Source organism: Procambarus clarkii, chromosome 36 (assembly GCF_040958095.1).
Source record: "Procambarus clarkii isolate CNS0578487 chromosome 36, FALCON_Pclarkii_2.0, whole genome shotgun sequence".
NCBI classification, from domain to species: Eukaryota; Metazoa; Arthropoda; class Malacostraca; order Decapoda; family Cambaridae; genus Procambarus; species Procambarus clarkii.
Genome location: NC_091185.1, coordinates 17,351,909 through 17,369,684, shown reverse-complemented (window position 1 = coordinate 17,369,684; position 17,776 = coordinate 17,351,909). Strand labels below are relative to the sequence as shown.

The window sequence follows — 17,776 nt, the reverse complement described above, 5'->3', positions numbered from 1 at the left end:
AATATTATATATATATATTATATATATATATATATATATATATATATATATATATATATATGTCGTACCTAGTAGCAAGAATGCACTTTTTGGCCTACTATGCAAGGCCCGATTTGCCTAATAAGCCAAGTTTTCCTTAATATATTTTCTCGAATTTTTTTCTTATGAAATGATAAAGCTGCCCATTTCATTATGTATGAGGTCAATTTTTTTTTATTGGAGTTAAAATTTACGTAGATATATGAACGAACCTAACCAACCCTACCTAACCTAACCTAACCTATCATTATAGGTTAGGTTTGGTTAGGTAGCCGAGAAAGTTAGGTTAGGTTAGGTTAGGTAGTCAAAAAACAATTCATGAAAACTTAGCTTATTAGGCAAATCGGGCCTTGCATAGTAGGCCGAGAAGTGCGTTCTGGCTACTAGGTACGACATATATATATATATATATATATATATATATATATATATATATATATATATATATATATATATATATATATATATATATATATATATGTCGTACCTAGTAGCCAGAACGCACTTCTCGGGCTTCTATGCAAGGCCCGATTTGCCTAATAAGCCAAGTTTTCATGAATTAATTGTTTTTCGACTACCTAACCTAACCTAACTTTTTCGGCTACCTAACCTAACATATTAAGATAGGTTAGGTTAGGTTAGGTAGGGTTGGTTAGGTTCGGTCATATATCTACGTTAATTTTAATTCCAATAAAAAAAATTGACCTCATACGTTATGAAATGGGTAGCTTTATCATTTCATAAGAAAACAAATAGAGAAAATATAATAAGTCATGAAAACTTGGCTTATTAGACAAATCTGGCCTTGCATAGTAGGCTGAGAAGTGAGTTCTGGCTACTAGGTACGACATATATATATATATATATATATATATATATATATATATATATATATATATATATATATATATATATATATATATATATATATATATATATATTTTAAGATGAATAGGAAAACCAGGGATATACTGAACATCTTGTTTCAGGTTCTTTACTTTAAAATGCATAACGCTTCGAATACTTCTCGTATTCATCATCAGATCTAAAAGAAAAAACAGAAATCACAATCAAATAACTAGTAAACAAAGAACTCATACTGAATATAATTGCCTATCAAAGAAAGGAAAATGCTTAAAAAACAAAATACTTAAGCGCACTTAAAGTGATCAATACAAATAAAACTTATTAACTGTCACATATATAAAAGCTAATTTAAAAGTCCATTAGACTACAAAACGAAATTTATAGCTACTAAAACAAACCATTCTATTAAACTTACGTGAAGTGATCAGAAGTGAAACTTGATACCCAACACATAGATACTAAACACTATAACAAATATTCATATAATGACTACAAATCTACAAAAAATGTATATAAAATGCAAACAGAATAAACGACAATTATAAAGTACTAACCAAAATCTTATAAAAACTCAAATATTAAATAAAATTAAATACCAAAAAATGTATTATATATCCTAAATAAAAGATTATAATAATGTACAATATCAAGATTTGAAATAAGTAAGAAAGGGCAAAGGCATGATAAACTAAACAAAATTATAATAAAATTAAACTACCAGAATGAACTATAAATCAAATTACAGGGCCTACTGTGCACTATACAGTATACAATTTGAACAGATGAAAGGTTGCTATTTAACAGAGGCCGCAGCTCCTTTATATATAAGGAGCTGTTAAATAGCAACCTTTCAACTGTTCAATTGTATACTGTATAGTGCACAGCAGGCCCTGTAAATTGATTTATAGTTCATTCTGGTAGTTTAATTTTATTATAATTTTGTTTAGTTTATCATGTCTTTGCCCTTTCTTACTTATTTCAAATCTTGACATTGTACATTATTATAATCTTTTATTTAGGATATATAATACATTTTTTGGTATTTAATTTTATTTAATATTTGAGTTTTTATAAGATTTTGGTTAGTACTTTATAATTGTCGTTTATTCTGTTTGTATTTTATATACATTTTTTGTAGATTTGTAGTCATTATATGAATATTTGTTATAGTTTTTAGTATCTATTTGTTAGGTATCAAGTTTCACTTCTGATCACTTCATGTAAGTTTAATAGAATAGTTTGTTTTAGTAGTTATAAATTTCGTCTTGTAGTCTAATGGATTTTTAAATTAGCTTTTATATATGTGACAGTTAATAAGTTTTATTTGTATTGATCACTTTAAGTGCGCTTAAGTGTTTTGTTTTTTAAGCATTTTCCTTTCTTTGATAGGCAATTATATTCAGTATGAGTTCTTTGTTTACTAGTTATTTGATTGTGATTTCTGTTTTTTCTTTTAGATCTGATGATGAATACGAGAAGTATTCGAAACGTTATGCATTTTAAAGTAAAGAATCTGAAACAAAATGTTCAGTATATCCCTGGTTTTCCTATTCATCTTAAAATTAAGATTCCCGAAGGGAACATCGATCATAAATATATATATATATATATATATATATATATATATATATATATATATATATATATATATATATATATATATATATATATATATATGTGTGTGTGTGTTGGATATGTGTATTGGAGGGGACCTTGATTCACTCCAATGCGTTATGTGTAGTTTCCTCCGAGGCTATGGGTCCCCCGTCTTCCAACCAGAGGTGGTACTCCCTTCCCTATTAACAAAAAAAAAAACAAATATATATATATATATATATATATATATATATGGAAACTCCACAGAGAAATATGAAATGAGATGAACGTTTCGGCTTGTTAAAGCCTTTGTCAACACCAGACTGACTATGATTCATAGTCACTAGAAAGTTCAAATTTAATATGTATAGGAAACCTACCAACGTGGGGTCGGATGTTCATTTTTATTCGAATCATCATAGTAAAGTTAAACATGCAGTATTTTCAGGAATGTTTCTACGAGCTTTGAGGGTATGCAGCCCTGAGTTTTTTGATGAAGAGATTGCTAAAATATATGAAATTGGGAAGAGTTTACAATATCCTAAGAGGTTTTTGGATTTCTCGTTTGAACAAGCCAATCGTACGTTTTATAATCACGTCCCTAAGGCGAAACCAGAAATTATTATTATATATATATATATATATATATATATATATATATATATATATATATATATATATATATATATATATTGTTACGGTGCCCTCTCCTATCTCTTTCGTTTTCCTGCTTTAAGAGTCATATCAGCTCTCCCTACTGATTCTCTGTGGTTCAGGGAGTCTATTGATATATGTGGCGACCAGACCGGCTGCCAGTTAGGGGAAGGAAGTTACATTATAAGTTGTAAGTAAGGGGAAATTGGCGCCCTGTTATAAAATGAAAGAGTATCCCCTAATGTAGATATGACCTTTTGGAAGGGACACTAGCCGATCGCGGATTGGCCGACTTAGGTCGCGGGCGACCAATCAGGGCCCGCCATGACGTCACTGAGTGCCCCGGGCGGCGCCAACGTCAGAGTTGACCCGACCTTGGAAGCGACAGGATGCGCCTCGGTCTGCTCTCAAGGATTAGAGGCTCTACAAGCCTTTCTTAGTGGATTAGTGCTGGCTATTGCAGCCCATCTCACGTATTGAAGACCCCGCGCTTCTGGGAAGCGAAAAGGAACCAAGTTTATTGAGCGAAAGAGTGCCAAACTTGGAAAATATTCGGCGACGACGCTGGGCGGCGACGCTGGACGTTGGGGGGTCTGGAAAGGTGTGGCGGGCAAGCCTGGCTGTGACCGGGTCACATCCACTGAGGGTTGGAAGGACGACACCGTGCCTAGGACAAGGAGCAACGCCTTGTGGAAGGGGCGAGTGTGGGAAAAATAGTGCTTAGCTCAGCGCCCATCGATGAACCAGGATTGGGGCAGCTGAATCTCAGGGATTGGAACGGCGACGACGCGAAGGCTCCACGACACCTGAGGACCTGTGGAACGTTCTTGGATCGTTGAGGATCGACTCAGGAAGCATGGGAACCTCACACCATCGAGGGACAGGCGTCGTGAGCCAGGAATGTAAGGTAGATCATTTTCCCTCCCATTACCCCTTGTGTGAGTAGGCTAGTTAGGCCACAATAGTTACTTATGTATGTGGCAACAGGACATTAATACTTTAGTAGTAGAATAGGCTGCAAGGCAGCTTGTGTCTAGGACTGTCAGAGAGGACAGTGTGTATTGATGGCAGGACAGTGAAGAAGAGGCGCCGCCGTGGTGAAGAGGCCCTCCTGTGAGAGAGTGTGGGACTCCTGTCTTTCTGCCCAGTTGAAGGAGTGTTGGAGGTCGTGGAAGAAGAGGCTGACGATCTCCAGACTTATTATCCTTATTTCCATATTCATGTATTACTTGTACATAAGAACATAAGAACAAAAGCAACTGCAGAAGGCCTGTTGGCCCATACGAGGCAGCTCCTATTTATAACCACCCAATCCCACTCATATACATGTCCAACCCATGCTTGAAACAATCGAGGGACCCCACCTCCACAATGTTACGCGGCAATTGGTTCCACAAATCAACAACCCTGTTACTGAACCAGTATTTACCCAAGTTTTTCCTAAATCTAAACTTATCCAATTTATATCCATTGTTTCGTGTTCTGTCTTGTGTTGATACTTTTAATACCCTATTAATATCCCCTTTGTTATGTCCATTCACCCACTTGTAAACCTCTATCATGTCACCCCTAACTCTTCGCCTTTCCAGTGAATGCAACTTAAGCTTTGTTAATCTTTCTTCATATGAAAGATTTCTAATTTGGGGAATTAACTTAGTCATCCTACGCTGGACACGTTCAAGTGAATATATATCCATTCTATAATATGGCGACCAAAACTGAACTGCATAATCTAAATTGGGCCTAACTAGAGCAAGATATAGCTTGACTTGTGATTGTGTGTGTGTTATGTAATTTGCATCAGTAAATTCACACTTTTATCATTGTGTTTGAGTGTGCCTCCATTTATAATATTTCTCTATGAGCATACACGAAGGTTATCACAGTACCACCTAGGGAACACAACGTTCTCTATAGAAGTTCTTATTGCCTGGTGAGTGGTAAAGACAGCACAGACTTACATAAAAGTGTACCCTTAGCCATCCGATCAGTATCAGTGCCTGAATGGTGGCAACTATTAACGTAGTGGCTATAGAGAGGTAAAGCCACACAGACGTTCCTGGGAGAATACCCTGGGCCAACAGTCTAGTAGCAGTTCTATGGGAGTAGCAATCTTCTGGCTACAAACAATATATAATACACCCACTGAACTGCATTGCTGGGGTGCAGATATAATAACCCAGCTGGCGACCTTGTTAGGAAGAAGATAGAGAAGACAGGCAAGAAAGGAGTTCCTGCAACCTTTTTGTCTGGCAGGCAAGACTCAGGGAGGTTATTATTATAAGGTATGCCTGAGTCTTCCTTCACTCCTCCACGGGTCTAGGCCGGAACTGTTAACAGCAGTTTCCCTGTGTTTGACTGAAGGGCTTCCAGGGTGAATCAGTGGCACCCCCCCCCCCTTTTGTGGTGGAAGCAAAGACCTGCGGAGGTGGGCATTGCTGGTCTTCTCCTGTGTGACCAAGGAGACTCCGGTAAATCCTGGGAGTCGGAGGGGCTGAGTATTCGGCCTTTTGAGCCCCTAGCAGCTGAGTGCTAGCAGAGCCCCGGCCCACCCACCTCCACGTGACAATATATATATATATATATATATATATATATATATATATATATATATATATATATATATATATATATATATGTATATATGTATATATGTATATATATATATATATATATATATATATATATATATATATGTATATATGTATATATATATATATATATATATATATATATATATATAGATATATATATATATATATATATATATATATATATATATATATATGACAATGTCAGACCACGGAGGAAAAATGAAACAGGAAATTTCCTTAAGTACTTTCGTATATTAAATACATCTTCAGAAGGTCATTTTACAGATCCACGGAGGACAGAACACGGAGACGACGCGTTTATTGTGGGACGTTGATTGAGTTCCTGGAGGACCCGACAGGGTGTGTGTGCGGGCGTGCTACACGAGGCAGGAGCCTGGTCCAGGAGCTACAACTCAACTCTCACCGGGGGATAGGTGGAAGTAGGTGATTCTAGTTTCCCTCCCAATTCCCCTTTAGTCAGCTATATTATTTAGCCAGAGTATTTTGTATGTCGTGAGCAAGGCTCACCCATGTCACAGTAAGGCACCAGTGTGCAGAGTGGGACTACATAGAGAGTACCCACGGTATATATTATTATTGGTGTGTGCAGGCACCCGGAGTAATTGATGAATTTACTGTGTTGATAATGTCTTTCATGAGACTTTAATATGATCAGTTAGTGAGAGAGTATATATATATATATAAATATACCAGTATTTGGGGTTAGGCTAAGTGCCCAGTAACTATGTTATTACCATTATTGATATCTATGATTTATCTATATATACAAGTCTATGCTTGTGTATTGAATAATCATTCATGTGTGCAGTGATTAATTGTGTTATCGCCTACGAGAGGAATTACTGAATCTAAGAACAGTACCGTGGTTAAGTGTATTCATTGTAATTATTATTAAGTACAGTGCATTACTCTAGTACAGTGAAATATCACGTTAAGTGCTGTAGGAATGAGTTATTGAACTTGAGATCAGTGTGGTGATTCATTGCGTTCTATTTGCCATATAGAAATATTGTGTTGTTGACAAATATAGTGATTCATGCTAACTTAAAGAAACAGAGCGTGTGACCCTAGGAAAACAAGCAATAAACATTCACATGGCGAGAAGGGCGCGGCTCAGCTGATTATGACATTGACAAGAAGGGGGAGTGTTACCCTCTAGGTGCGCCTCGATATATATATATGAAGAGGGAGTGAATTTCTGCAGTGTACTTGATTGTTGATGGATACGGATATAATACTTTGAATATTTTTAAGTAAAATACAAAATACCTTGGTGTTTATATCATCCCCTCCATATTTCTTGTGGCTATATAATATATGAAAGGAAATAGAGTGATAGAAATAAATATCTGCCTGATATCAGATCTATTGAGTGTGTTCTTGCCACTGCTACCACAATTCAACAAAACCACTGATGTGTTACTGGACACGGGAAATACCAGTTGGCGACCTTGTGGTTAGTAGTAGAGCCCTGTGTCGGGGTGGGCACACAATAGTTAAGAGAACAAGTTGTGTTCCCACTCTTTCTCGATCAGAGGCCGGTTGGAATTGACTGGGATACTCTCCTGGCGTACAGTGGCACCGCGAGGATAGAGTGAAGACCCGCAGGGCTACAGTGAGTGACCTTGAGTATACTGTTACTCGCCCCCTCTTATGGTGGTGAACCCCGACATTGGCGACCTTGCCAGGATCACGATCAAGATAAAGGTTGCAGTTGTGGTACTTTGCAGTGGTATTAGGTATCAGGTGCAGGTTATCACTCATAGCACAAGATGGATGATGATAAAGTAACAAGGTTCATTGACACTAGAGATGAGCAGGTGCTGGAGGAGTGCACCAAGGCACAGTTATAGTCAATAGCAGACCATTTTGGGATAAAGGTGCGATGTTCCAAAGTGGGAGAGAGAAGACTGGAGATCATGGCACAGCTCAGGGCACGAGATGAAACTTTGGTGGAGGAACGGCCACAAACACCTGCCAGTGTGGGAGAACACCTGAGCATCGGTGGAAGCAGCAGGGGATCCAGCGGCAGCAGGCGCAGCGTTAAGCTGGAGATAATGAAGCTGCAGCCGGAAGCACAACTGAAGCGGGAAGAACAGGAACGAGGGGCACAGCTGAGAAGGGAAGAGCGAGAAGCAGAAGCACAGCAGCGCAAAGAAGAGCGAGAAGCAGAAGCACAGCAGCGCAAAGAAGAGCGAGAAGCAGAGGCGCAGCTGCGCAGAGAAGAGCGAGAGGCACAGCTGTGCAGAGAAGAGGGAGAAGCACAGCTGAGATGAGAGGAGCGCGAGCGAGGAGCTAGGCTGAGACAGCAGGAGATAGAAGCTAACAAGGAGGTGGAGCTGAAGCGAGCTGAGCTACGGCTAGCTGCACCTGCTCCACTGCAGCAGGAAGACTGCCGAGTGAGGGAGCGAGATTTGCCGGTCTTTTTACCAAACGAAGCTGAAGGTTTCTTCGACCACTTCGAGAAGATCGCTACCTTGAAGAAGTGGCCGAGGGCGGAGTGGGCGGAGCTGGTTCAGAGTAGGCTCACCGGTGAAGCTCGTGAAGCCTAAAACATGCTCGACCTCAGAGAGTGCACCAACTACGATGCTGTAAAGAGGGCTGTGGTCCATTCTTTCAAGCTCACGCCGGAATGTTACAGGAAGAGATTCAGGGAATGTATCCGTTCGCCAGGAAAATCTTATGCGGAGACGGCGAGGGACATGGAGAGGAAGTTCCTTAAGTGGCTGGAGTCTGAAGGAACGAGGTCGGCTGAAGAGGTCAAGAGGCTTATGGTCATGGAGAAGTTTATGTCCGTGCTCTCTCCTGAGATCAGGATGAGAGTAAAGGAGGCGGACATAAAGGACCTGAGAGCCGCGGCCGACAGAGCTGACATGCTGGAAGAAGCCCTGCGACCACACCGAGAGGGACGGCACCGACCGCCTGTATACTCCGGATATAGGAGAAGATATAGAAGGACGGACGGATGGAGGACGGGAGTGAGTTCTCCTGAGTCCCACCTCTCGAGTGGAGACAGGAGAGGCTCAAAGAGTGCTGTGGAGCCGGCAAAGAAGTCCCAAGCTGAGAGCTCAGGAGCTGTTGCCGAAACGGAGGAGTCGATGAATGGCGCGAGGAAGATCCACAGAAGAAGAAGGATCCGCTGCTACAACTGCGGAATATTCGGACATGTCGCGCGGGAATGCAGACACCCTGAGCAGCGGGGAAACGTTGCTTTCGTGAGGGTCGAGGACCTGATGGCCGAGAGGGTGTGGGATGAACCCGTACTGAGTGGGGAGAAAAGAGTTCACCCATTCGTGTGTGAGGGAACCGTAAGGATGAGGGACGCAGACCCCATCCCGGTGAAGATATTTAGAGACACTGGGGCAGATTTTACCCTGGTGAGCGAAACCCTGTTCCCCGAGGGTTACGAGAGTACCAGTGTGGGGGTGGCAAGTGTGACCACTGTGGGAGGCCCAGTGAGGATGCCCCTACACCAGGTGACTCTGAATTCTAATTATGGCTGCCAGACCCTAGTGGTGGGGGTCTGTGCATCAATGCCCAAGATGGAGGCACAAGTCATCCTCGGAAATGACGCATGTGGAGGATATGTCCTCCCGAATCTCGCAAAGGGCGAGGAGTGCATAGAGCACTATAAGGAGACAGGTGGAGTGTTAAACGCCTGTGGGGACGAGAAAGGAACCGCCACGGCGGCGTTCCCGGTTTGTGCTGTGATTCCGAGGCAGTGCGACGGACACGGAGGGTGTGGATCTGATAGGGCTGACGAGGAGACGTCCGACAGTCTGGAAATCGATCACCTCTTCATGGAACCCGGAGAACGAGTGGAGGGCGAAGGCAGCCTGGATGGTGAGTTGCAGGTGACCCTCGCTAGTTCTCTCGGGGTGGACCGCACTCGTCTTGGGGAGTCGCAGCAGATAGAGTTCCCCGAATTGATTCATGAGGCCAATGGAGGACGTGTTGGTCCTGAGAGGGCCACTTATTTTTACATACAGGACGGCATGCTGATGAGAGTGTTCTGCGCAGAGCAGGGAACTGAGTGGGATGAAGCAGTATGCCCTGCGTTGTTTGCCATGCGTAACGCAGTGGTAGGATCGTTAGGTTTCTCACCTTTCCAGCTGGTGTATGGACAAGAGGTGCGAAGTCCTCTGTCCATGCTGAAGGAACAATGGACATCAGGAGTGACCGTGGGAACGGTCAACGGATACGTAAGGAGCGTCTCGCATTGGCGGCAGGAATACTGGTTGGAAATTAAACTCATCCGATGGGAAGACAACGTAGTAGCAGATGCCCTGTCCTGTACACACTAACCAGACATGACTCTTATTTTAAGGGGAGGGGTATGTGACGGTGTTCCCCCCCTTATATTTCTCCCACGCCTGCAGTAAGAGTCATGTCCACTTTACCCGAGCGTTCTCTACGTCGCAGGAATCAGTTTGATATATGGGGGAGAGTGTAGTGTTCTCGAGGTGTCGAGAAATTTGTAAAAGAAGAGTATTTTGGGCTGTGGTTTAGGCCCTTTAGGAAGCCAATATGGCGCTGGCTACTCTGTTTTGCCGACAAAACTGTGTGACGTCAGTGGCACCAGATTGGTCACCGACAGCGATGTGGCACAGGGAGCCAATGAAAACCTCCCATGGCGAATATGACGTCATGAAGGAAGGGGGGTCTGGTCAGAGCGCCACGGCGGCGCCATCAGTCTAAGACAGCACGTCAAGGAGGTCGGACGTGCGCTGGGGGGGTCCTGTCAGTTGGACAGTTTACCCCGTCTCCGGAGGATTTACGCATCACCTGTGATCACCTGTGGGGTCTTCCTTCGTTCATGTGTTGGACCAGAGAAGGAATTGACAGAGTATTGAGCAACAAGTGCTCCAGGAACAGGTGTTGTGCAAGAGTGGAGTCTAGGCAGCGACGTATGCGACGGCTGATAGCTTCACAGTGATGACGTAGTGGCTGGGCCAATCCTCCGTGAGGGAATCAGTCTGACACGACACGTCAAGGTGGACGGATGTGTGAAGATTGATCCTGTCAATCTGACAGTAATACGCCACTCCCGTGCATCTTACGCATCACCCGTAGTCTGGAAGTACGCCAGAGGTCTTCCTTCATTCCATGTGTGGACCGAAGAGGGAATTGACGGAATATTGAGCATCAAGTGCTCCAGGATCGGGTGCTGTGCAGGTGAAGTCTAGGCAGTATCGTCTGGGACGCCTGATAGCTTCACAGTGACGACGTAGCGGCTGGGCCAATCCACTGGGAAGCAGTGAAAGAAGACGCTAATTGGGAATCCAAACAACTGCAGCCGAGACATAGGCAGGCAGCCGTAGTTGGGAGGAGAAGTTGACGGCCGGGAGACCGACTCCAACCCTACAAGACGTGGAGGAGGGGCACGGACCCACGGAGGACAGAACACAGAGACGACGCGTTTATTGTGGGACGTTGATTGAGTTCCTGGAGGACACGACAGGGTGTGTGTGGGGGCGTGCCCTACACGAGGCAGGAGCCTGGTCCAAGAGCTATAACTCAACTCTCACCGGAGGATAGGTGGAAGTAGGTGATTCTAGTTTCCCTCCCAATTCCCCTTTAGTCAGCTATATTATTTAGCCAGAGTATTTTGTATGTCGTGAGCAAGGCTCACCCATGTCACAGTAAGGCACCAGTGTGCAGAGTGGGACTACATAGAGAGTACCCACGGTATTTATTATTATTGGTGTGTGCAGGCACCCTGAGTAATTGATGAATTTACTGTGTTATAATGTCTTTCATAAGACTTTAATATGATCAGTTAGTGAGAGAGTATATATATATATATATATATAAATATACCAGTATTTGGGGTTAGGCTAAGTGCCCAGTAACTATGTTATTACCATTATTGATATCTATGATTTATCTATATATATAAGTCTATGCTTGTGTATTGAATAATCATTCATGGGTACAGTGATTAATTGTGTTATCGCCTACGAGAGGAATTACTGAATCTAAGAACAGTACCGTGGTTAAGTGCATTCATTGTAATTATTATTAAGTACAGTGCATTACTCTAGTACAGTGAAATATCACGTTAAGTGCTGTAGGAATGAGTTATTGAACTTGAGATCAGTGTGGTGATTCATTGCGTTCTATTTGCCATATAGAAATATTGTGTTGATGACAAATATAGTGATTCATGTTAACTTAAAGAAACAGAGCGAGTGACGCTAGGAAAACAAGCAATAAACGTTCACATGGCGAGAAGGGCGCGGCTCAGCTGATTATGACATTGACAAGAAGGGGGAGTGTTACCCTGTAGGTGCGCCTCGATATATATATGAAGAGGGAGTGAATTTCTGCAGTGTACTTGATTGTTGATAGATACGGATATAATACTTTGAATATTTTTAAGTAAAATACAAAATACCTTGGTGTTTATATCATCCCCTCCATATTTCTTGTGGCTATATAATACATGAAAGGAAATAGAGTGATAGAAATAAATACGTACCTGATATCAGATCTATTGAGTGTGTTCTTGCCACTGCTACCACAATTCAACAAAACCACTGAAGTGTTACTGGACACGGGAAACACCAGTTGGCGACCTTGTGGTTAGTAGTAGAGCCCTGTGTCATGGTGGGCACACAATAGTTAAGAGAACAAGTTGTGTTCCCACTCTTTCTCGATCAGAGGCTGGTTGGGATTGACTGGGATACTCTCCTGGCGTACAGTGGCGCCGCGAGGATAGAGTGAAGACCCGCAGGGCTATGGTGAGTGACCTTGAGTATACTGTTACTCGCCCCCCTCTTATGGTGGTGAACCCCGACAATATATATATATATATATATATATATATATATATATATATATATATATATATATATATATATATATATATATATATAGTGGAAAAAGTAGCTGATGCCATGCTCAGCGACGCAACATCAGACAAGGAGAAAGCCCGCCTCATAACCTTTTGGCATTTGTCTTGTATGTTTTGTAACCTTTAAATACACAAGGAAAAAAAAAAGGGAAGGGGGTGGTAGGAGAAACTGTATTGGAGGGGACCTACATTCCCTCCAATGCGTTATGTGTGGTTTCCTCCGAGGCTATGGGTCCCCTTCTTCCAGCCAGAGGAGTATATATATATATATATATATATATATATATATATATATATATATATATATATATATATATATATATATATATATATATAACTGAAAACTCACACCCCAGAAGTGACTCGAACCCATACTCCCAGAAGCATATGTATATATTTTCAGTTGCATATGTCCTGGGGACCATTCAGGCTTGTTCGCATATATATATATATATATATATATATATATATATATATATATATATATATATATATATATACCGAAATTACCATCTCTTTTAAGGGTCTGAGCAGGTGGTGGAGTGGGTTAAGGTGTACCTGTTATGCCAGTTGCTGGAAGGCTTCTGTGCTGGCTAGGGTTCGAGTCTCCTGGTGGGAAAGTGTTATAAAGTTGTATACTTCACTCTCATGTTTAGGAGAGTTGTGCCTTAAGCATAGACACAGTGTTCTCCCATATTAACAGGGACTTGATGAAAAAAACGTAAAAATGACCCTTCACTTGCTCTAGTGCTCTTGGGAGGTGGTGGTCTTTGGAGTGTATAAATACTCCAAAATTACCATCTCTTTTAAGGCTCTGAGCAGGTGGTGGAGTGGGTTAAGGCGTACCTGTTATGCCAGTTGCTGGAAGGCTTCTGTGCTGGCTAGGGTTCGAGTCTCCTGGTGGGAAAGTGTTCTAAAGTTGTATATATATATATATATATATATATATATATATATATATATATATATATATATATATATATATATATATATATATATATATATATGCGAACAAGCCTGAATGGTCCCCAGGACTCTATGCGTCTGAAAACTCACACCCCAGAAGTGACTCGAACCCATACTCCCAGGAGCAACGCAACTGGTAACTACGGGGTGCCTTAATCCGCTTGACCATCACGGCCAGACAAAAGGAAGTGATAGCCGAAGCTATTTGAACCACTTCCCCGCCGGCAACTCGGATGGTAATCTTGGGCATAGCATTTTATCAAATCACCTCATTCTTTGGGGCACACGTGAGGAACACAAATGCGAACAAGCCTGAATGGTCCCCAGGACTATATGCGTCTGAAAACTCACACCCCAGAAGTGACTCGAACCCATACTCCCAGGAGCAACGCAACTGGTAACTACGGGGCGCCTTAATCCACTTGACCATCATGGCCGGACAAAAGGAAGTCCGCCCCGTAGTTACCAGTTGCGTTGCTCCTGGGAGTATGGGTTCGGTCATATATCTACGTTAATTTTAACTGCAAAAAAAAAAAAATTACCTCATACATAATGAAATGGGTAGCTTTATCATTTCATAAGAAAAAAATTAGAGAAAATATATTAATTCAGGAAAACTTGGCTTATTAGACAAATCGGGCCTTGCATAGTAGGCCGAGAAGTGCGTTCTGGCTACTAGGTACGACATATATATATATATATATATATATATATATATATATATATATATATATATATATATATATATATATATATATATATATATATATATATATATATATGGCCAAAATATCGACAAGCAGTTTAATACTGTAATATTAAATGGCTCTAGCTTTTAAAATTAATAGTTTCCAGATATCAGTTTAATAATGTTGAAACTGCAATATTTAAATGCCATAAATATTTAATAGTTGTTTAGTAAGGATGGTAAGCAAAGAAATCAATGTATCAATATACGAAATAAACAAAATATTCTGAGCTGTTGTGATGGCCATAACTTTAATATTATTTTTTAGATTTATTTTGCACTCGTTAATCACAACATCGAAGGTTTTTCTGATATGAGTGTATAGAATATCAATTTTCTTTCTGCTATCAACTCCTGAACTATACTGGAAGAAAATGGGAATAAATTGTTGAGCAAGAGCTCCTTAATAATAATATGTTGTAAATTCCTAATTCATCAGTCATTTTTAAGCTGTAAACGAATGGCTTTGCGATTATCGATTCAAGTAATATTCCTAGAATATATGTTACACTAATATATGTTAATAACTTGTTCAACACAAGTTATCTGTCTCCCACCTTAAAAAATCTGAATAACATTTGCAGCCATCCACGATTTCGGAACTCTATCTGACACTAATTACCTATTAAATATGCAAAACAATATATGATTAAGATCTTCTTTACATTCTTCATAAGCCCTGCCAAATATAGTTTTAGCCCTTGTGAACTTGTTAGGCTTATTTTCTTTCCTTTTGTGAAATAACCTCGTCCCTGGTTGCCAATAAACCTTTTTACCTGCACTTTTCACTCCCTGCATAGATTTGTCTGGCTGAAGGCATACTGTCAAGTTCTTCTGTAGTAAATACAAACTTAAAGTCTAGTTAAAAGAACACCCACTTCTTTGTCATTATCCGTTTCTTAACCTTATCTCACTTACTTTCCTGTGGCTTAGTCGTCTTCTTAAGCTTTGTTTGATACATATGGGAAATATGGGTTTGTTTTTGCCTTCCCTGCTATATGCACTTCATAACGTAAATTTCTCTTCTTATTTAATTTTATATTATTTTTAGTTACTTAACTAGTTCGAGATAAACTTCAACTTGCTTCATTTATTTGCATATAGCTTTCTCTTTCCTGATCAGGTACGTTTCATTATTCATTTCAAGGTGTGTTTATTCATTTTTTGGCTATGTTTCTCAACCTAACCATAGGATATGATATCTTTAAATTGTAATGTTTAAGGTCAGGCAAGTTTTAAATTTTTCTCACATTGACGTTTCACCTTGTAACTTCAGTTTAACCGAATGTTCTTTTTTGAAGTTTAAGACTTAATTGAAAAGCTTTGTGAATTTTTGCCTTGACGAGAAAATACCAATTATTAATCAAAAGCTGTATTAACATAATCCCTTTTGTCATCTTGTAAAACGAAATATATAAGTAATAAATATAGTAATCAAATATTTTGTAACTCATACTAAGTGACAGTTTATAAAGAATATACAACCAACTTCTTTTTGTTCTTCTGTGAATTTAAATATTTTGAGACCTTTCCTTTGATGATTTCTCAAGGGCCACTAAAATAGTCATTAAACTCTAGACAAAGGAGTTAGTGAGACTCCCTTTTTATGCAGTCCAACAAAGATACCAGTAAATTCATCTCTATAACTCGCTCTTTCATTCAACACAAAATCATACATATTCCTTTTTATCATTATAGCATGTATTTTATTATCCGAGAAACAAATATTCAGTTTATCTTTCTTAAACAGAATTACTTACAAAATGAGACAAGCAACATATCTTTAGGAAATAATTAAGTTTTTCCCACAGGTATAAGTTGGCTGTAGAAAACTACTGGGACGTGAGTACTCTTGGTGATGACTTGAAACGCAATAACGGAGCCACCTTCACCACACTGGACCGTGACAACGATGACAACAGTGAGTATTTCATTAATAATTATCATCCACTAAAATATTAATGATTCATTAACTGAATTATATATATATATATATATTTTGCCGCATTATTATTCTCACCAGCACACACACTGTGAAGAAAACATCTTCAATCCACGTTTTTTGTTCTTGTTATGCAAATTGCAAAGCCAAGATCCGTTAACTTTCATTTGAGAATATTTCCGATACTTCATAAGTGGGAAAACTTGCAAAACCAGGAAAAATGTTTTCTATTTTGCGTAAAAGGGTATATTATTGTGAAACATAAAAATATTAACCATATGAACATAACAATATTTAAACCTATCTTAATAAATTCCTATAATGATTTTAACGTTCGTAGCAGTGTCTGGTTTCTAGTTATCAATGAGTTACTTCCAAGCATATTTCTCATTGTAGAGAGAGATAGAATAAAGCTAGATGAATATCCACATCTATACTTAACATCTTAACTTTAAGTTAATTGAAGGGTGGGAATTCACCCTCTAATACTACTAGCAAACCTTTTAGAACTGCTTCAGAATACGACCAGTTGGCTGGTACTTCAAAACAGAAAACAGGTTATCAGCCTTTGAGGAATTGGGCTATTTGGAGACATTCCTAAGGGTAGTTCCTAAATTTTTGATAGAGGAAAAAGGGAGCAAATAGCCAAATGCAGTATTAAACACCTAAAGACAAACATCACATGCATGTGCCACAAAACCAGGCGATGTTAGGTATTGATTTAACATTTAAAGTACAGATGCAAATATCTTTGTATTACTGGAAATTTTTAGTTGTCTAAATGACACTTCATTCAGGGTGTCTACTCAACCTGTTCTTTCAAATAGTACATCGCATTTTAACATATAAATTCCCTATGTCCAAAACTGATGTTCTAAAATCATTGTAACCTTCAAAATTTTTGTGATGTTTTGTTTCCTATTCATGGGTTCTCGATTAAGTTAGGTTAGGTTGGGGCAATTTAGTACATTAGTTTAGTGACGATGGGTACCCTGGAGAGGACAGGCTGGTCTACTACCTCTGGACGTATGTTAAACGTTTCTCTAGCCTAGCTTCACCCTAACAGTCCGCAGTATCTATCAATTATTAAGATTAAACTCAAGCATTGGTCGTCAATAATAAATATCAGAGAGGAAGAGATACGAAACAAAGCATATTACTTGACATTTTATGAAATGAAACAAATACAATGTGATAAAAATTCAAAATTGGCCACTCATGACCCATTCAACTCAATGTTTACTTTACTGCATGCACTCACCCGAGTATCACAAAACTAATGAACTAGAAATCATCTTCTCGAAAACAATGGTTACTGAGGCTCTCATGATTACTATTTTACACTAGCAGTACCTAGCCACGTGTTGCTGTGGCTCAGCACTGCATGTGCATTGCTGACCCACAGTAACCTTCACTGTCCCAAGTTCGCCCCACCATTCCCTCCTCACCCGTCTCCTTGCCTCCAAACCATTACCCCCCCCCCCTCACCCGTC

The 17,776-nt window shown here is 39.9% G+C and overlaps 1 protein-coding gene across 1 annotated transcript in view; it reads left to right on the top strand.

Annotated features, from left to right (window-relative positions):
* The window catches only part of LOC123756153 (techylectin-5B), a 106,332-nt gene that overhangs the window by 64,185 nt on the left and 24,371 nt on the right, over positions 1 to 17,776 (top strand). The window contains exon 5 of the mRNA XM_069336567.1: positions 16,153 to 16,262. Coding sequence (XP_069192668.1) covers positions 16,153 to 16,262 — 110 coding nt within the window. The remainder of the gene's footprint in view (positions 1 to 16,152; positions 16,263 to 17,776) is intronic.